General features: G+C 46.2%; 1 protein-coding gene, 1 long non-coding RNA gene and 1 other non-coding gene across 11 annotated transcripts; all 3 read left to right on the top strand.

The window, feature by feature from the left end:
• The first annotated feature begins 3,858 nt into the window (after nt 1–3,858).
• LOC103642063 (uncharacterized) lies at nt 3,859–5,758 on the top strand. The gene is made up of 2 exons (XR_560610.2): nt 3,859–4,217; nt 5,371–5,758. It is a non-coding gene; the product is annotated as an uncharacterized lncRNA (long non-coding RNA).
• Nucleotides 5,759–6,261: 503 nt separating this feature from the next.
• On the top strand, nt 6,262–6,335 carry TRNAV-CAC (transfer RNA valine (anticodon CAC)). Its single transcript has one exon. It is a non-coding gene; the product is annotated as a tRNA-Val (tRNA).
• A 5,068-nt stretch (nt 6,336–11,403) lies between these two features.
• Nucleotides 11,404–20,462, top strand: LOC103645998 (peroxisome biogenesis protein 6). Of its 9 annotated transcripts, none has more exons than XM_035963554.1 (22): nt 11,406–11,771; nt 12,637–13,281; nt 13,433–13,676; nt 13,772–13,913; nt 14,100–14,283; nt 14,373–14,564; nt 14,646–14,918; nt 15,017–15,088; nt 15,256–15,342; nt 15,462–15,584; nt 15,661–15,771; nt 15,877–15,915; nt 16,001–16,122; nt 16,189–16,333; nt 16,418–16,501; nt 16,588–16,678; nt 17,218–17,387; nt 17,522–17,568; nt 18,380–18,446; nt 18,529–18,572; nt 19,849–19,900; nt 20,155–20,462. In XM_035963554.1, exons 1-16 carry the CDS (start codon nt 11,538–11,540, stop codon nt 16,675–16,677), a joined length of 2,787 nt encoding a protein of 928 aa, XP_035819447.1. In that variant the 5' UTR covers nt 11,406–11,537; the 3' UTR covers nt 16,678; nt 17,218–17,387; nt 17,522–17,568; nt 18,380–18,446; nt 18,529–18,572; nt 19,849–19,900; nt 20,155–20,462. The 9 variants fall into 9 exon arrangements, with proteins under 9 accessions (XP_035819444.1, XP_035819447.1, XP_035819446.1 ...); XM_035963553.1 differs by having other exon boundaries at nt 17,218–17,392; XM_035963558.1 differs by having other exon boundaries at nt 17,218–17,392; nt 17,497–17,568.
• Nucleotides 20,463–21,244: the final 782 nt, after the last annotated feature.

Below are 21,244 nucleotides of genomic sequence, written 5' to 3'. Positions count from 1 at the left end.
GAAAAGAAATTGAGGGTGATCACTGGGGAAATATTTGTAGGATATTTTGAGGAGGATTTTAGAGAGAATATAGACCACTATACTTTATTTGTTGATATCAACTCGCAAACAAACATTTTGAAATGAAATTTGAAATTCATTTTGAATTTAGAGCGAGTTTGAGAAAATTTTAGGATTTGAATTTTTGGGATGCTACATCCCCCTACGGCGTGGGGGCTGGGTCCCACGCGTCATGCAAGCTGGCCCAGAGCAGAAGAAGCCAAACCGCCGCGCGCGGTGCATGCAACCGCCCAGCGGTTACGAGCATTCCTCCGCTTTCGCCCAGACCATCGGGCGAAAGGGCGAGCAGCCATGCAGGCGGCATGCAGCCGCGCCCCTCCGACTTCCAACGCACCCAGCATGGGGCCCCACGCCCACGCGTCATGCAACCGGCGCGCCGGTCGCTACGTGCAAGCAACTGCACCGCCACTCGCACCACTGCCACGCCTCCTCGACTGTGGAACCAGTATCGCGACTCGAGGCAACCCTGCGTACGACCCAGCAGTGTCAGCCAGGCGCGACGGTCAATACGGCCAAAAATGGGCCGGCAGTAATGGCGGTGGTAGGCGGGTGGGGGCAGCAGTCACGTCGTCAGCCGAGCTTACGTCCCATCCTGGGGCAGTGAGAGAACCCTCTCTCACGGCGTGAAGACGACGCGCCCGTGTTCCGTTCCTCGAACGGCTCGCGCACGCGCAACGACTGCCCCGCGAACCACTCGCCCCGTCGCATTAACTCCGCGGCGGGACAGGCGGCGCCTCTGGCAGAGGAAGCGAGCGACGCTTCGCCTTCGCCATAATGACCGCGTCAAAAAAGGTACGCCACGTCATTCGATTTCGTATCCTTTTCCTTTTTCCTCTTTCTCTCTCTTACAACAGGGGCCGGGAAAGGGGGATACCCCGAAAAGGATCCTTCTCCGTGAAGGAAACAGGCTCCGAGCCTCCCTACTGATCAGAGGTTCGAAGGATGGCCCCTCGAGGGGGGGGGGGTTCAACAGCCGCCTCAGAGCGTGTGGGTTCTGCACCCACTACTGGTCAGAGGTTCGAAGGCCAGCCCCTCGAAAGGGTTCAACGGCCGCCTCAGGCCACTCGGGCTCCGCACCCACTACTGATCAGGGGTTCGTAGGCTAGCCCTCGAAGGGTTCACAGCTGCCTCAGACATAGAGCGAGGGATGACCCTGGGTACGTTCGATACATAACCGAGGCTCGGGCTACGCTCCCGAGGTACCCTAGGACATTTTCGAGACCAGTGGGAACGATCTTGTAACGGAATCCCATCAGAGGGAGGCATCGAGCCCTTGGACCCCATCGACAGGGGACCGGGTCAGGCAGATCACCCGCAGGTACTTTTGAGCACGCCTCCGAGCCTCTAGCCGACCCCTAACAAATGGGGCACAGGCGTCCACTCGGATTACCCGCCAGCAGACCGGAGGCACCATGTTCGGCGCCCTCCGAGGGCAACATGGCGCTTTCCCCCCTCCTCCTTGCGGAAAGGCGACGCAGGGGCGTATGTAAAAAAGCCGAGTCTGCCCTTGACCGTCCTCTCGCCCTATGCAGAGGCTCGGGGGCTGCTCTCGCAAACCCGGCTCCGGCCAAACCGTTGACAGCGTCAACATACCAGCCCGAGGACTTGGGACTCGACCGTGCACCCGGGCTACGGCCAGCTCGCATGAGGGAACGACCAGACCAGCCGAAGCATTGCGCGAGGCATTAAGACCTCGGAGGAGTCAAACCACTCCTCCGAGGCCTCGGGGTCTACACCCGACGGGTGCGCTCGCGCGCACCCACCGGAACAAAACGCAACCGAGAAAGGCTGGTCCCCTTGCAAAAAAGTGCGACAAAAGCCTCCAAGCGAGTATTAACACTCCCTTCGAGGCTCGGGGGCTACTGTCGGAGACCATAATTAGGGGTACTCCTAATTCTCAGCTGGTAACCCCCATCAGCACAAAGCTGCAAAGGCCTGATGGGTGCGACTAAGTCAGGGATCGGTCCATTCGAGGGACTCGATCACGCCTCGCCCGAGCCCAGCCTCGGGCAAGGGCAGCCGACCCCGGAGGATCTACGTCTCGCCCGAGGCCCCCCTCCAGCGACGAACATACTTCCGGCTCGCCCGAGGCCCAGTCTTTGCCAAGAAGCAACCCTGGCCAAATCGCCACGCCAACCGACCAAATCGCAGGGGCATTTAACGCAAAGGTGGCCTGACACCTTTATCCTAACGCACGTCCTCCAGTCGACAGAGCCGAAGTGACCGCAGTCACTTCGCCGCTCCACTGACCGACCTGACAGAAGGACAGCGCCGCCTGCGCCGCTCTGATTGCTGTGCCACTCGACAGAGTGAGGCTGACAGGCAGCCAGGCCCGACCTCGGGCACCATAGGAAACTCTGCTTCGCCCGACCCAGGGCTCAGACTCGGGCTCAGCCCCGGAAGACGGCGAACTCCGCTCCGCCCGACCCAGGGCTCGGACTCGGGCTCAGCCCCGGAAGATGGCGAACTCCGCTCCGCCCGACCCAGGGCTCGGACTCGGGCTCAGCCCCGGAAGACGGCGAACTCCGCTCCGCCCGACCCAGGGCTCGGACTCGGGCTCAGCCCCGGAAGACGGCGAACTCCGCTCCGCCCGACCCAGGGCTCGGACTCGGGCTCAGCCCCGAAATACGGCAAACTCCGCTCCGCCCGACCAAGGGCTCGGACTCGGGCTCGGCCCTGGAAGACGACGAACTCCGCTCCGCCCGACCCAGGGCTCGGACTCGGGCTCAGCCCCGGAAGACGACGAACTCCGCTCCGTCCGACCCCAGGGCTCGGACTCGGGCTCAGCCTCTGAAGACGACGAACTCCGCTTCGCCCGACCCCAGGGCTCGGACTCAGCCCTGGCCTCCGCCGACGGTCTCCGCCTCGCCCGACCCAGGGCTCGGACTCGACCTCGGCCTCGGAAGACAGACTCGACCTCGACCTCGGAGGAGCCTCCACATCGCCCAACCTAGGGCACGGACCGACCACGTCAACAGGAGGCGCCATCATTACCCTACCCCAAGCTAACTCAGGCTACGGGGAACAAGACCGGCGTCCCATCTGGCTCGCTCCGCCAGACAAGTAATGATGGCGCCCCGCACGCCCTATGACGACGGCGGCTCTCAGCCCCCTTACAGAAGCAAGAGGACGTCAGCAAGGACTCGACAGCCCCGACAGATGTCCCTCCGCCAGGCTCCAGCGCTCCTCCGACGGCCACGACACCACACGAACCGGGTGCCAAAACCTCTCCGGCTGCCACGATGGCATGTACTTAGGGCGCTAGCTCTCCTCTGCTAAGACACGTTAGCACTCTGCTACACCCCCCATTGTACACCTAGATCCTCTCCTTACGCCTATAAAAGGAAGGACCAGTGCCCTCTTAGAGAGGGTTGGCCGTGCAGGGAAGAGGACGGGACAGGCGCTCGCGTGAGGCCGCTCGCTCCCCTCCCGCGTGGACGCTTGTAACCCCCTACTGCAAGCGCACCCGACTTGGGCGCGGGACAAACACGAAGGTCGCGGGATTCCCACCTCTCTCTCGCTCCGGCTGCCTTTCCCCCCCCCCCCCTTCGCGCTCCGTCTCGCGCCGACCCATCTGGGCTGGGGCACGCGACGACATTTCACTCGTCGGCCCAGGGACCCCCCGGTCTCGAAACGCCGACAAATATAACATTAGTATTTAAGTATGTAATTTGGTTAAACTCACAGTAGTTTGATTTACTTTGGATAAAACTAAAATATCATATTTTGGGACAGAGTATTCTTCTGCACTGTAACGAACGATGTCAGCAAAGTCCGTAGACGCTAAAAAAGAAAACTGACAAATAGGACTCTGGGGCCCATGCCTGGATGTTCATGGTAAATTTTGGGCCTTTGGGCGGCTGTAACTTACTAACTTGTATGATCTTAGCGGGCGGACTCCGACGTTAGTCCTAGGCCGACGGGGCCTCCTACGGGCCCAATTAATTGAGACGTTGGATTCGAGGCTACGCGAATCTCAACGAATTGCCAGTTCCCGTCCTCATCCAGTGGAAGGCAGCTGTGCCAGCTCAAATGCTCGAATCAGCAGACGTGGGAATCTCGGCAGGGCGCCGCAGGGAAGAGGAGGCCGAGCGCTCTACGTCTGCCATGGCGAGCTCTTCCGACCCCGACAAGCTCATGAGCAAAGCCGACAAACTGTGAGCCCTGCGTTTCTATTATTGTCGTCTGCACCTTCCTTCGAGTTCTCTTGCTTCGTTCGGTCCGCGAGCGCCTCGATTGCTGCGACGCGAGTGTTGTTTCAGGATGGGGATTTCATTTCGTTTAGGTCGACAAATTGAGCTGTTTGGGCTTTAGCGTGTCAAATTAGATCCCACCGATTTGTAATTCTTGGCCCGATCGTGTTGAGCTTTCGTGTGGAATGTGTCTTGCGCGATCAGGGAATTCCTAGATCTAGTCTTGGCGTCTTGCTGTTAGACGAAGTTTTGTTTGTTCGTCAAAAAGCATGACGGTTGTTTCGGGATCTTGCGTACGAACTGATCTCTAGTGATCGGTAGAGTAAGCTTCAACCCTTCGAGTAGTGGTTTTGGAGGCTCGGAGGAGTTCCCCTACAACCCTAAACCTATTTCCGGGTTCATTTTAGAAGGGTTCATTTGGTTTCATTCTCATATGCCCAGGGACATGCCAAATATGCACGAAACGACAATAAAATGGCAATTTTGTTTAGATCCAAACTGGGGAGAAATTCCTCATGTCACACTCTCCTAGATGACTAGATCATATTGCATTACCTTTCCATTTCGACACATCTGCAGACTTGGGTGAATACATACAATTCCTTGTGCTAGACTATGCCACTTCAGCAATGGCTATGCGATGTAGCTTCAAGGCCATGTAAGTGTATTGCTTGGGAGTATATGTTGTGTCCAATCAACATTATCTAGATTTTATCTTGGATTATTCTATGCTTTATTCAGTTGGTTTTACTTATACATGACAATATATCAGTTCGGTCAGACCTTTAACATTGGCAAATTCTTTTCTTATAATGTGTGATTGACTGCTGATTTTCCTGCTTTTTTCTATTACTTTTATCAAAGTGACACCGAAAAGGGTCATGTTCCAGCAACCTATAATCGAATCTGTGTAATAAAATTCTATGCTTTTTTCTATTACTTTTATCCGTCTTTCTACTTCATGATCATCAATTGTCCCATATGTTCTCTAGTCTAGAACAATTTGCATTCACCCTGATGTAATGTTTGCCTGGCTGATTGTATTTTTATAGTACTTGTTTGGTGCTTGTCTATGCTTGGAATTCATGGTTACAGTTGGTTCTGTACACTAATGCAGGTAATTAGGCTTGCACGGAAGCTACCAACAGGTGATCTGCAGGCCATCAAGAAATCTGACGATGGCGAGGAATCCTTGGACGAGGATGACCTGACTTAAAACGATCTCCCGAGCCAAAAGGTGCAGAGAACAAACGTCATAGTTTGCCATCGGTGGGGGAACAACTGTAAAAAGAAGTTATGCGAGTTACATACTAAAAACTTGTGGGCAGCATTCCCATATCTATAAACATGAAATTTGTAGGGCCCAATTATGTTGTATCCGTACTGGTGGTTTGGTGTTACCGAAACTTAGTGGTATGTTTATGGTTTCTTGTACTACATGATTCTTGCAAATCCAGCATGGTGTAAAATTAATATGTTGGCCAATCATTACTCCTACATTTGTAGCTGTGCAGTGGCCCACGCGCTTCCGTTGCAAGTATTCGGTTAATTTCGTGATGAAATCGGTTTCAGTGTTGACTAAATGTTATCCAAAATTGTTGCCAAAAACTAATAATTGACCAAATTTGGTGTCGATGTAGTCCAGGACGTTTCTCGATTCATATCTTGTATGGTGTCTTATCTACTGATCTAGATGACACTATTTAGGGTAAATACATCGGTTTCTAGAACATATCTCTAAAAAGGCAATAGAAGATTAGCTTAGCTTATCATTGACGATAACTACCACAACAACCTTTGCTCTACTGCCTAACACACATTCAACTCACATCTTGCAGGACACGGATACATATGAGTACCACAGGTCTCTGACCGATACAGCCTTGTCAAGCTGGAGCTCGGCCTCAGGACGATCCGACAGCCAGCTGACTGAGCAGTCTGAGCTGCTGTAACTGGCACTTATGCAGATAACCAACATATTAAATAATGGATCGCTCCTCATCACATTGTCTGGGTGGTGTAGTTGGTTATCACGTTAGTCTCACACACTAAAGGTCCCCAGTTCGAACCTGGGCTCAGACATCTTTTTTTTTTCCATGTTGCCCTTTTGAACAGCTCCATCACAACACTGTCTTTTTTTTGTTTAGTCAAACACTGTCATTTTCTGCCCCATCCAGAGATGTACCTGTCACTCACTAGCTACTCCGGTAGTCACAAACTGACACTATTACTTTCAGGAGTGTAGAAGCAAAACAGCTCTGTGCAGCGGTGGAGGACGCGCTAAAATTAAGGTATTGCTAATATAACAATGAAAAAAATTACAACACAATCTAAAATATTTTATAAGTAATTTATAGCTATAGAATAAGCAACAATATGGAAAATATTTATTCAAGAGTTATAGTGTCAATAATCCATTTACAACCAAATATTATAAAGCAAATAAAATATTTAAAAAAGAAAATAAGTTAATGATGATAAATTGAAATAAAAACGATATAATATTATACCTCTAGTTTAGTATAGTTATAGGATACCTAGACAGGTGCATTTATATATTTTTATTACTTTGAGATATCTTTTTAATTTTATGAAGATCAAGTCCTTTTAAGATTTCTCTTTTGATATGGCACATCATCAAATCATTTAACTAATCATGGGCCATCTTGTTGCGTGGAGCTAGGCAAAGGCTGCTGTGTTGATTTGCTTTGAGCTCCTCGCCGTTCTAAGAACAGGGACAAGCGAATGGAGATAGGGGATGTAATACAATAGGAATCAGAGCTGGACGATGGGCAGAATAGGAATCAGGGGTGAATCGCCGAGCTAGGCTAGGCAGATCGAGCTAGGCGATGGGCGAAGCGAGGGCAGATGACGAAGCGCGAAGCAAGGCCTGGATGGAGACACGTGGAACTGGCTGGGCCGCTGAGGCACGCCACAAGCAGTAGCAGACCCAGCTGCTATGTTTAGGGTGTACCAAGAAAAATATTAAAAAAAGAAACAAAAAAAGAGAACAACAAAAGAGAACCTTGTCTGCCAAGTTCAAAACGTAGTACTTGCACCACTATGCTAACTAACTTTATATGATCTTAAGATGTGTCGTGGCCCATATGGATCACCCACTAGGTTCGCCCCTGGCCACAAGCAGAGCTAGCTACTGGGCAGACGATGAAGGCTCGTGGGGCTGAGCGGGGCAGTCCTAGTCAGCTAGGAATAATGGAGTAGGATAGATATTTATTTTACTATTGGTATTTTATTGGGTTGAATCAAGGTATTGCTTGAGCAACGCCAAGCAATATTAGGTCCTCCGTCTATTTCTCTACGTGCAACCGCCCGGAGATCTCGCACGTAACGTGTGTGCCCATTACTCTAGGTTGACGTGACAATATAGGTGTGATATTTGACAATCAAATAAACAAAAGGCAGAAATTAATTGTCGTTTAGAACACGTCACGACGCGATCGCGCCTCGTCCCAAGTCATAGGTCACGCGATAAATAACGTGAAATGCGAGCGAGTGCGTGTGTAGCAGCCTCCGTAGCCCTTTATTTGTCTCATGTGAAGAGTAGGGAACACTCCCACGTATAAGTTGGTTCTCTCCTACCTAGATGGGCAATATGGGACTAAATCATCGTGTCATCTCTAGACACCACCTTGGCTTCCTTTTTGAATTGGGCCACACACTAATGGACCTAATTCCAACAATCTCCACCAAAGTCAATGTCTCCAATTGACTCAATCTATACGCATTCATATATCAGCTTTACGTTGTAGACCCAATACGGGTTGAGTTACACCTTGCATTACAAGATTCATCTTCTCACAACTTTGCAATGGACAAAGACTTGAATTGCTAGTCTTGTGTAAGTTGGTTTCACCTATAGGCATCACCGATACTAGGCCGCCTAAAGACATGCCTCTGATTGGAGCGTTACGTTCATGCTCCCGTGTCTTTTAGTGAATTTATTTTAGATTACCCACATATCATAAACTGCGACCTCACAGTCGAACTCACATAGGTGTATTCTTACAAGTGTACCCTGCAGGACAGTACCTTGCCTGTTATAGGCCTCATAATACATTAAGACAAAAGTCAACCTCTTTTGCAGTACTAAGAGTACGCATCTTCTAGCGGAAAACGAGTAAAATAATGTACTATCTTGTTATACAAAACAGTTTGTTCTTTCCAATTACTAATTCACGGGATCTCCGTTCACATAGATTGGGTAACCATTGTATGATAACATCAAGTGGGCTTCAATCCCATCTCCCTTTATGCTTCATCAATCACAGCACGTGCTAATCCATTTGTAAAAGGGTCCGGCAAGTTTCGAGCAGTATTAATATACTCTACGACAATCTCTCCAGTATTTATCAAATGCCTTGCTGATTTGATTCGCCGTTTCACATGCCTTGAGAACTTTTCACTTTTTGCATTGCCTATAATTATGATCACGTTTTGATTATCACAAGCAACAGAATGGCTGGTACCGATTTATCAACCATTGACAAGTCCATCAAGAGCTCTTTCAACCACTCTGTCTCAGTAGTGGCTGACTCAGGTGCTACAAGTTCCGTCTCCATAGTAGACTTCGTTAAGATAGTATTCTTACGAGACCTCCAAGAAACTGTAACCCCACCAATTGTGAATATATGTCCACTTGTGACCATGATCTCAGTTGCATCTAAGATTCAGTTGGAATCACTATACCCTTCAAGTACACCAGGGTACCCAGTATAGTGAAGTCCATACACAGAAGTACCTCTCAAGTATCTCATTACACATTCTAGTGCACACCAGTGATCACTTCCCGGATTATAAGTGAATCTGCTCAATTTCCTCACAGCAAATGAGATATCGGGTCTGGTTCCACCAGCAAGGTACACGAGGGAACCAATATAGTTAGTTATTTAGTACTAATATATGTGGAATGGAGTCATCCCATCAAACTTGAGAAATTGATCCATGATACATCACTTCATTTTGGATAGAGCGATTCCCTAAACCAAATAGCTCATTAGTTCAGCGCCTCAGCGGTCTCCTTGGCTGGCTGAGAGAGTACTCATAGTGACACTGCGGCCCAACTGTAATAAGTCATCCTAATCTTCTGAATTGTAGTTCAAAAAAAAAGGAAAATTTAGATCTGTACCATTAAAAATTATAACTTTATATATATACTATGTATGTACCCGTGCTTTGCAACGACACACAAAATATTCAGTAAAATATTAGTGCACGACGATTATATAGAAACGAATAACACTTATATTATCACCGACTTTAATATCTCAAAAATTGTCTACTAACAAATATAATGTTACAATTATACGATTAGTGGCAGCGGCATGAACACATCCGAGAGTAGCCATAAAGTGACACTTATACGATTAGTGCCAGAGGCATTATCCCTGAGTTCCTCGACTCAAACCTGTAAAATAAGACAGTAGTAAATGCAAAAAGTCTGCACCCTAAATTTTTTTTGGAACTGTTGAAGGACTACACAATGCCAGCTTGGTACCACTGAACGATGAAGAGCCACTGCCAGAACCACCAGAGCCTATCGTCCCGGTGGCCTGGACGACCGGGCAGCGGGCACCCCTCCACCACCATTTAATCCGCTTCTAGCTTGTTTCTCTATCCCTCTCTCTACCCCCATCTCTGGCAGCTTGGCTTCGCCATTACTTGGCTTGCAGGAGCTAGTCATGGAGTTCCCGTGAGGTGGAGACCAAGCCACGACTGACTCGCTCGACCCTACCCGCACCTAGAAGAGACGCTTCGTTTCCCATGCATAAATAGGAAAAAAAAGGAGAGAAGGAATTCGAGAAAATCACCGCCTCTCTTCCTTTCTCCATCGCCCTGCCCTTTTCCCTTCATCGCCCTGCCCTAGCTCCAACAAGGAGCTCTAAAGGGTCCTATACCCTAAATTTAGAGGACGAGGACGTCCTCTACTCCCTCCAGCAACGTCCTCTAAACGGTCCTCTAAATTTAGAGAACGCTGCTGGATCCTCTATATGTAGAGTTTCTCCAAACGATTCTCTATCTATTTGAATACTTTAAACAACCGGTTTAATAAAACTAAAATACGACAATACATTTGAGAGTATGACAAATACGCATGTATAAAAATTAAAAAATTAAAAATGTTTTTAATATAGGTATTTACATATAGAGGACATGATTTAGAGGACGTTGTTGGAGAGAAAATAGATATAAGAGATGGAATATTTTAGAGAAGACTGTAAAGGACGGATATAGAGGATGTATATAGAGGACGTTGCTGGAGACAGTCTCAGCGTCCATCTCCATCTCCATGGATTGGTAAGTGGCTGCTAGCATCTCATCCCCAATATCAACATACTCATCCACCTACTCAACCATTGTACTGCTCTTCACAAGTTTCTCACTCTCCTGTAAAAATAACATGACACGATGGCTAGGCCTAGCTAGACGAGCAGGAAACAGGGGACAGGGAGGGAGCTTGGTCACCATTCGCCGAAACAAACACGGACGGCGGAGTTCACAGATCTACGACCCATTTCTCTTCCCACTGATTGGAGTCTGGTTGGGGCCACTGGGGATCTCGTGCTTGCTATCTTGGAGCCCCTGCGCCGCGGAGTACCACCTCCCGCGCGGCACGGGCTGGGGGAGCCACAACGTCGTCGCGACAGGAGGCCGCGAGAGGGCATGGTGCTCCGTGGTGTGCCATGGCGAGCGGGGGAGGGGGGATTCGGGCGACGACTTCGGGGAGGATGAAGTCGCGAGGGTGGGGAGATTCAAGCGACGACTTTGGGACACCGGCTATTGCGCTGAGGCGTGGGGGCGACTGTAGTGGCACGGCGGTCTCCCCCGCCTAAGCCGCGGGAGATGGGGGCATGGGGTCGTTGGGCGGGGAAGCCGAGCGGGGGCATGACATTGTGGACGCTGGGAGAGAGGGGGGGTGGGGGCGGTGGCAGACCGAGTGTGGCCCGGGAATGGCGGGCGAGAGGAGGGAGGGCGGAGCCGTGGTGAAGGTGGTGGTGGACGCCAGAGTAGTAGAGATTATTGATATTTCACTTATATGTGGAATCCACATGAGTTAATGACATATGAAGTTAATGATATATATTTAAATTTCCAATCTTTTAATAGTATAGACACAATTATTCTAAAAAAAGAAAAAAATTAAGTCTGAACTGCTTGTGCTTCTTTGCCTCTTCGGCTGTTCAGAGTTCAGACTCCAGCGCCGTCTTCTTCGCGGTCGCCTTTTGCGCTCCATCCCCTGGGCTTTCCGTCACGGCGGCCGCAGCCATGGTGGAGATGCGGCAGCGGAGGAAGCCGCTGGTGCTCGCCTCCACGCAGGCGCTCCTCGACTCGCTTCCGGGGGATCGCCCGCCGCCACCGCCGCAGAAGCCGGTGCGCCTTAAGGCCGGCGTCCTCCGATTCCCCTCCGGAGGTGGTGGCGCCGAGTTCGGGGAGCTCGCGTCTTTCGTCGGCATCCCTGCCCCTGCTCTCCGACGGCTCGCGGTCGTCACGGGTACTCCTGTGAGTCCTCTAGTTTCAGTCATTTGTTTCGAATTGGAGAGTCGTGCTGGGAAATTCGATCGGTTAGGCTTCGTCGCGGGAACTCTGCTTGGTGCTTTCAGGAAGAGCTTTGGTCGTTCTGTAGAACTAGAAGGATGTACTGGTTTAAGTTTCACTACTCGTTTGTGAAAAAGAGCTCTTGTGACTGATAACGATGAGATCTCGATAACCATAGTGAAAAGGCTACTGCTACCAAAAGAAGAAGCCATTCCGGGTGTACATTTGTGTTTTGATCAAGACGCCATGCACTTTTGTTCTGTGGTCTACTTAGTTTTAAACTGATGCGATTTCTGTGCAGCCTTTTGAGCTTCAATGTTAAATTGGTACCACGTAGGAAACTCCGCTTTGTGCTTTGAGGAGTGAACTGGATCTCATGGAACCATTATCTAGGAGTTTGTTCTTGTGAATTTTGGTTATGAATTAGATAGGTGATTTCTGTTCCCATACTGGGAATGGGCGAATGGACAAATATATTATAGAGAATTGCAGCTGAAAAAAACCAACCATCGTAGCTATTTGTTTGTATTCTAATAAGTGATTTAGGCCCTGTTTGTTTCCTTCCAGGATTATATAATCCAGCTTATGGATTATCATAATCCAGGTATCTAGCTTATATAATCCACCTAATAATCTGTGTTGTTTGTTTGCCTCTTAACTTATTTAAGCTGGATTATATAATATAGAGGGTAAACAAACATGGCCTTAGCAAGTTCATCTCTGACACAATTCAGGTGCAACTTTTCGTGCTTAGATGGTAAATGGGTACTGTGTGGGATTCTGTTCTGTTCATTTTAGTAAAATATGATATGCAGCTACTGATCTGCAGGTGCTTGTCAAGAATACTGACAATAATGTTGGGAGGATTGTCAAAGCAGTATTGTTTGGTAACCCGTCCCTTGACAAGTCCTGCTCAGAACATACTGACCAAGTGGTCTCTGCCTCTCTCTCTGGTCATGCAATGGGCTTCTTACCTTGTCGCACGTTCCCTGCTATTGGTTTTACATCCATGGATGAAGATGTTGGTTATGTTAGCCCACTTTTGGCATTCAACTTGGGATTGCATGTTTCTTGCCTTAAACTTCTTATTCAAAGAGAAGGGCAGCCTTTCAAGTTCTGTTCTCGAGCTGAAGAGATTGATGCAACTGCCAGTTCTGGAAGTGATCTTTCTCTTCACTTAGACCTTCTTCCATGCCCTCAAGTGCCTAAATATGCATTGCATTTACGAGTTTCTGTTGTGAGGATTCCTGATTGTGGTGTGCTTGCTTCTTTAAAGATATATTCATCCTTTGGAGGAAGTGAGTACCAAGACATGGTAGATCAAGCTTTGAACGAGTACTTTAAGTTTGATAGGTTCCTAGCAAGAGGAGATGTTTTTGGTATACAAAACAGTTGGAAGTGTGGCTCAAGCTGCTGCCTGGCATGCAATAAGCAGGATAATAAACTGAATCCCCGTAATATGATCTACTTTAAGGTATACCTATGTTTCATACTTAAAATTACTTTAGTCCATAAGTTCTTCACTGGCAATTGAACTTATAGCTCATATCTAACTGCATTTGCTCATAATTGTAACTATTTTATAGGATTGCTGCTTGTTTGTTGATATTTTAATTAATTGTTAGGTGACTGGCATGGAACCATCAGATGAACCTATACTTCGTGTTAATTGCAATGAAACAGCCCTTGTACTTGGTGGAGCTGCTTCTGCTGCAATCCCCCCTTATTCCTTTTTTGCTTCTTCTGGTAATTCAGTACCATTGCACAGTGAAGTAGTGGAGCATTTAGCATCTGTCATTGCACCAGCATTGTGCCCTTCGGATATTTTACCAAAAATAAAGTTTTCCACTTTTTTATATGGCCCGCCAGGTTAGTGCACTTCAACTATGACTTCATGAAATGTGTATTCCCATACTACTCAACCTTCAACAGAACTCGACTCTCAAAAAACGATCGCTTTGTAGGATGTGGAAAGCGCACAGTGGTTAGGCATGTTGCTAACCATCTTGGTCTGCATGTGGTCGAGTGTAGCTGTCATGATCTGATGACATCATCAGAAAGTGGGGCACCTGCTGCACTTGCAACTGCCTTTAAAGAAGCTCAGAAGTACTCATCTTTTTTCTATGTTTCCCCTTATTCTATGTCGCTTAAACTTATTCCTGTTTTCAGTTATGAAAATATCTTTATATTTGTTTCGTTTTCTTATGGGAACAACTATATTTCCAGATTTACCCACTCTCCTGGTGATGTTGTTTACCCCTTTGACATTTATTTTGAATTTTTTTTGTGAAGGTATTCTCCTTGTATAATACTTCTTCGCCACTTTGATGCAATTGGGAATGCATCCTCAAACGAAGGTCCACAGTCTGAGCAATCTGGGATTGCATCGAACATTGAATCTGTCATTAAGCAGTACATTGGACAACGTTGGGTTGCTAAGGATTCACTGCCAGGAAAAGATGTAAATGGGAGCTCAGTAAGTTTGGATTCCTTACTTCAATGAGATCTAATGATATAAGACCTTCTATATATCACATTTCTTATTATTAACTCACCTTTTTGCAGTACCTCGTGGAGCCTGAATGTGTAAGCTCTCTTCAAATCATACTAGTTGCAACTGCGGACAGTTCTGAAGGAATGCAACAGTCAATTAGAAGATGCTTCCGCTATGAGATCGACATGAAGACTATGAATGAAGAACAGAGAAACGAACTGATATCTGAGACACTTCAAGGCATTCCTAAAGTTGCTGATGAGGTGTCTTTTGGTCATTCTTTGGCCCAAAACTTATTTACCATCTTATAGTGCACCTCCCACTTATACGTTTCCACTTTTCAGAGTATTTGTGACAAGTTCATAAAAGATTTAGCAGCGCAAACGTCAGGTTTCATGCCCAGGGACATACTTGCATTGGTCGCAGATGCTGGTGTGTCTTTTGCGCATAAAATTGCAGCAGGGAAAGATAGCAAAGCAATCAGTAAGCATACGGAGGTCCTTCCAGAAAGCTCTTCTGCCACTCAAAATGAGGAACACCATTTCAGCAAAGAAGATATTATGTCTTCCTTGGAACGAGCCAAGAAACGGAATCGTGCTGCACTGGGCACACCCAAAGTAAACATTTTGATTCTAGCTTTCAGGACTATCAGCTGATAGGCCATGAATCGTACGTAGTGATTTTAACTTGCCTCTGAGTACAAATTGTTTTTTAGGTTCCTAATGTCAAATGGGAAGATGTTGGTGGGCTAGAGGATGTGAAAAAGGTTATTCTAGATACTATTCAGGTAAATTGGACTTGATTCAACTGTAAATATCGACAGCCTCAATAGTACTCGCAATTATGGGTGAAAACAAGTTTTTCCCCCTACAGTAGTTTCAGCACTAGAAGCTGGCTCGTCAATTTTGGCCTTTTGCAGGATATTGACCTTTTCTTTTATACTTGATATTTCAGTTGCCTCTGATGTACAAGCACCTGTTTTCTTCTAAATTGCGCAAGCGATCAGGTGTCCTGCTATATGGACCTCCAGGAACAGGGAAGGTAGGTTTGAAAAGGTTCCATCCGGATTCAATTGTATTTTTGTTTAGCTACCAATAACAAGTGCATCCAGAAGAAACATGATACGAGATCGCTAAAATAATTGTCCCTTGGACTTCTAGACTTTACTCGCGAAAGCAGTAGCAACTGAATGCTCATTGAACTTTCTTAGCGTCAAAGGTCCAGAACTGATAAACATGTATGTTGGAGAATCAGAGAAAAATGTTCGGGATATTTTTGAGAAGGTACAGAATTTACACAGCCATGTAATTGTGTGAAACGTGCATAGTTTTTTTTTCAGTTTTCCACTGTCAATCTCAGGCTAGGTCTGCACGCCCATGTGTCATTTTCTTTGATGAGCTTGATTCCCTTGCTCCTGCACGAGGATCCTCAGCAGATTCTGGCGGTGTCATGGACAGGGTTGTTTCCCAGGTATCATTAGCTTCGTCCCTGAGGCGGTGTCACAACTTCTCACAAGTCTTCTGTTAAATTACTGGGCCAGTGTCTTCTCACTTCCCCCCTTTTCGTGTCTACTAGTTACTTGTGGAGATCGATGGGTTGAGTGACAACAGCCAGGTGTTTCCCTACTCCATGTCATACTTGTTTTTAATTGCCATTTCTTCGGCGCTTGACATGTAGTTCCTTTCAAAATTGATTGTAGGACCTTTTCATTATTGGGGCTACCAATAGGCCTGACCTTCTTGATTCTGCCCTTCTTCGCCCTGGTCGGTTCGACAAGCTTCTTTATGTCGGTGTAAATACTGAGGCATCATACAGGGAAAGGTAATTATTTCGGTTTGCTAATTCCAAATTCACCGCAACTGTGATCTCACTGCGATTTCTATACAGGATCCTTAAAGCACAGACACGCAAGTATAAGCTGCACAAGAACGTTTCTCTCTTGTCAGTTGCGCAGCGTTGTCCACCAAACTTCACTGGTGCTGATATTTACGCGCTGTGTGCGGATGCATGGTTTCATGCAGCAAAGCGATCAGTGAGTATTTCTGCCGACCCGTTACGCCATATGTTGGGCTCTTCCTAGCCTTGCTCCGTTGATCTTGCGTGTGGTATTTTTTAGGTTGAAACATTCGAAATCGATCCTTCAAGAAGTAATGAAGCCAGTGCCGAAGAAGTCATCGTCGAGATCGACGATTTTATCACGGTAAAACTCTAAATCACTTTGAGTAAGCACAGTAATAGCCTTTGTGGTCGCATGCTGCGGAAATAAGTTGTTGTGTTACTACGCAGGTGTTAGGAGATATCGCACCGTCGCTCTCTCTGGACGAGCTACAAAACTACGAACAGTTGAGGCAGAAGATCGAAGGACCTTCTAGATGAAGTTGGGTTTCCACTCCCTGCTGACATTCTTAAACTGCTAACACACCAAAACATTCCCTGTCTTACATTTTCGTTCGTACACAAGTTTTCCTCCCTGAAAACTTGGGCACTTCTATATCCATTCCTGATTTATACAATCACATCCTTGTAGCAGCATCTGTATTGACATCAGAATGACATTTTCTCTGAAGAGAAACATCCTGTCATTCTTTGTTAGCAGCTCCGCAACTATTCTGAATGAGCCCGTGAAGTCAAGCACTCAAAGCCTTACCTGGGAAACAAAATGCTATTCCTGACCTGAAGGAAGCATCCACCAATACAGCTAGTTTGGGTACACACGCTGAACCAGCTAGTTCGCCTGGGAGAGGCCTCTGTCTCGTTTAGATGCCATCGTCTAGAAGTTGTATCGGAAAAATTATAAGCGAATGTTGCAATGAACAGAGTTCCTTGTACTGCTGTGATTTGTCATTGGTCAAAGAGAACTAACTGCAGCGTTTGTCTACCTACAATACTTGTTTTTTTGTTGTTGCTATCTTGTAGTGCCAGCAGCGATGCCTCCTTGTTGGTGCTCGGCAAGTCGGCTGGTGTGAGCAAAATCCGTACGTCGTCGTCTCCAGTGGTGTCATTCTAAACTGGATCTGCTGCTCTCGAGACCGAACAACTGCAACAAACTCAGGCAGGGACTCAGCATCTACACATCCTGTTCTACGGTACGGTACGAACTGAACTAAACTACCCCCATGCATATGATGATACCTTTCTGGTAAGTTGAAAGTGTTGTTTTTTATTCAGTTTGGCCTTGACTCTCACTTGCCAAAGATGTTCATTTTTATTAAATCTGCAGGTGATTGTGACACAAATCGGCTGCATGGGAACCATACTAGCTGCCAAGTATGCTTGTTTGTTTCTATGCAAATTCATTCCCCTAAACATGTAAAATCCAGTTGTTATTTGCATTATTAGTTCTGCTTCTGCATAAGTAGCTCCATTGCTATTTCTTTCACAATGCATTGAAATTGTGAATTGTCATTCTGTTCGATCCTTATGATAGAATACTCAGGCTCCCTCCACAAATATTTTCACCGACTCGATCATCTAGTAGAAAGATCTGCGATATACTGCAGTCACAAGCATATTAGTTCACAACTCGCAGATTGTTTACATGTCTAAACCTGTATGCAAGATAATACCTTTATTTCTACCTCAGCAAGGCAGCATTCTAATGATATCAGTTCACAAGCATATCAGTTTACAACTGGCAGATTGTTGGTCGCTAGATGTTGGCTGTTTGAAAACCTAAACTTTTAATGTTGGAACTTGGTTAATATTTATTCCATCACCATATTGTATTGTTAGTTTGTGACAAACTAGAAATCATGCTATTCCCTTTCCAGACGAAATGAGGGAACCATGAACAAGCAAGGATTGTTTTTATACAAGTTTTCCTAGTTTTGCAACTTACAATTAAAATAAACACCTACATGTTATTATTATTGCAATATATATACATTTTATGGCGAATTTCCATATCTGACATGAGTGATGGAATCAGTGTGTCGTATCTTACTATTTGTAGGTCTCTCTGGTGATTCTAGCTTAAGAATGCTGACCTTTTATAATGAATGTAGACAACCATTTTTCCTTTTACCTTAAAACTTTGTATACTATATATTTTCATTAAAGCTTTAATTTCACTTGATAGGAAAGATGAAAGTGTTTTCTCCGACCCAACCTACAATGTGTCTGTTCTTTTTGGGAAGAGAGATGAGGTAAGCTCTTTAAACTATCTGGCATCAAACTATGATATGGACATGCATAGACTAATGACCACACCAAATTTTGTGACTGCAGCCACTCCTACTAGCTTGCGCACGTCAACTTATTGAGCACATAAGGTTTGCTTCCTAGTTCCTATACCATCTACTTTTTGCTGTCTGCATGGTTATTAAAGCGGTAAAATGATAAAACGTTAGCAACCACCTTTTCAACATTTAAACGTTGAAACGTCTTTTCAGACTCGCATAAAACACAGGATAGGATATGTTCATTCTCTTAAGTTGAGTTCACAAAGCAAATAGCATAAAAGTAAATGCATCAAGTTCAACCGCACAAGTCTATGCAACTATGCAATATGCAAGTTAGAACTTGCGTCTAGGATCAGTAACCATCATCCAACTCATCAATGGTGTCGGGCAGAGCAGAAGAGGGAGGAGGGCGAGAGCGCTTGCTGCTAGCGGCGGTGCTGGAAGAGGGAGGCGGGCGGGCGGTGTTGGAGGCAGGTGATGAGCGACGGAGTTAGGCCTTAGAGCAACTCCAATAGTTATGTAAAGTTTAGCTCTCTAAATCACAGTTTTAAAAAGTTGCTAAATGGTTTTTGAAGTAAAAAAATGTGAGTTCTCCAATAGTTCTCTAAATATAGGTTGTAATTTTGTTTTGTATTTATCCACATAAAAAATAAGTCACAAAAACTATATAATGCAGTCAATATTTTTGTTTAGGGAGTTGTTAAATGATTGCCAAATGTAGAGAGAAAATGAGATTAGATGACAAGTTGTTAAATTTAGAAAGTTTATTTAGAGAATTGTTGGAGAATAGTTTTCATGTTAACTACCTAAATTATTGATTTAGGAAGTCTTTTAGAGAACTATTGGAGTTGCTCTTAGCTGCTGGCAGCGCCTGGTGGAGATGCAGATTGCGGAGGCCAACGGCGCTCTGGGAGCTGGAGGCTGGTAGCTTGACTTGGAAGATGATGGGCCTCACAGTGATGGGCCTTTGAGAGGCCCAATACTCTGAAGTGCCTGAAATGTGAGTTAAACGTCGAAAGACGTTTAAACGACACGAAACGGACATTTAAACTTGTTTCACGGACTTTCAAGGAGATGTGATCAAAACGTCCAGATGCTCGAACTCATAAACACATTTTACCGTTTAAACTAACTTCCATGCTTCAAATAACTTTCCTAGCAATGACTCTTTGATCGTAATTGTTACAGTCTGTTCAACTAACTTCCATGCTTCTATTATAACAAAATTTAATTAGTAATATTTCTAACACCACTGTTAACTGTTCCTTTTGGCTGACGACAGATACATCATTTTTTGTACGTTTGTGTCCCACAAAGAAATATTATACTCACACACAACATTGTCCATTCATTTTTGTAATGGCAGTGGCTCAGCCCGGTCATTGGTGATTTCTCTGGGTCTGAAAGATCATTCTCAGGTAAGATCGAAAAATTCAGGGTCTGTTTTTTTGGTAATGGGTTTGATGGTCTCGAGCCATTGCTATTTTCTCCAAACACATGTTCTGGTTTCTGAATTAGTTGAGGTTTCCAAACCATCGGATATTATTAGAAGAGATGCTCACATTGAAGAATTAGTACTAGGCACTCGGGACAGTTCCCAGTTGAAAGCATTTTAATGGCGAGCCCTATGGCAAAATGTTTGACTGATGATTAGCAGTTTTGAACTTTGCAGGGAACGCTGAAGGATATTACTGTAGCTGTGATGATTGAATAGCTGATGAGCTGGGCATGGGGTTGGCTCGATGGTTGGCATATTCAGCCCCATCGATAAAGATACTGTTTAGCATTGCGCAAGAGGAGCCATCGTTTATACCATGCACTAAATTCTGGTAGTTTTGTAGTTGGACCTTCTATCTACTTGGATTAACAAAAGGTGGTTTTAAGCTGGTGTCAAAATTTGAGTGTCAACTTTCACGCTAAACAAAAGGCACTGTACACTGGTAAAGCACTTCTGAGGCGAATCATGCTTTTCGAGGACAATTTCGGCTATCCGTGCTGGGGCTGCCACTGTGGAGCTCTGTGCGTACTCCTTTGCCGTCTAGGACTAGCTAGGAGAGCTACTGTACTCGCCACTCACATCACGGCTTTAGACCAACTCCAGCAAGACTCCGTATCCGACTCCGCATCCCCATTTTGCGCGGTCTGAGGCACTATTGCGCGCTCCAGCAGACTCCGCATCCCTCTCCGCAAAATGGACGCCGTGTCCCTGCGCTCCCCATTTCCACACTTTCTCTCTCCTCTCCGCAACTCTCTGCGTGCGCGCGCGCCTGCTGGCGGGGCCCAGGTGTCATAGACTGCATGCGGAGTGGGATGGGGAGTGTTGCTGGAAACGGAGCCGGATACGGAGAGGAGAGAGAATGTGTCGGCCGCGCGTTTTAGGGATACGGAGTCGCACACTGCTGGAGTTGGTCTTAGAGCCTAGTCTCGCTCACTCTATAGGCTTATCTTGCTGCGGTTTCTACACTAATTTGTAACTATGAATTGCAGTTGCTTGGTATAAGGATCATCTTGAACAATTTCTCCTATGCATCTCTCTTTATCTATATTTTCTAATTTATTTTAAAATCTCCTCTTTAAGGGCTAATTTAGTGAACAGAGAAATAAAGGGGTTTCTTGTAAAGATCCTTTTATGTTAAAAGTTAGTTATTCAATTCGGACGACTAACCTTAGATAAAGTGTGGTACAGTTAGCCACGAACTAAACACGCACTAAATCTAATACCTCAATAGCGTAAGTGCGTAACTTGGCTATAGGCCTTCTCG

Source organism: Zea mays, chromosome 10, assembly GCF_902167145.1.
Source record: "Zea mays cultivar B73 chromosome 10, Zm-B73-REFERENCE-NAM-5.0, whole genome shotgun sequence".
NCBI classification, from domain to species: Eukaryota; Viridiplantae; Streptophyta; class Magnoliopsida; order Poales; family Poaceae; genus Zea; species Zea mays.
Note: the sequence above shows the minus strand (reverse complement) of the source record. Positions and strands in the feature narration are given on the sequence as shown.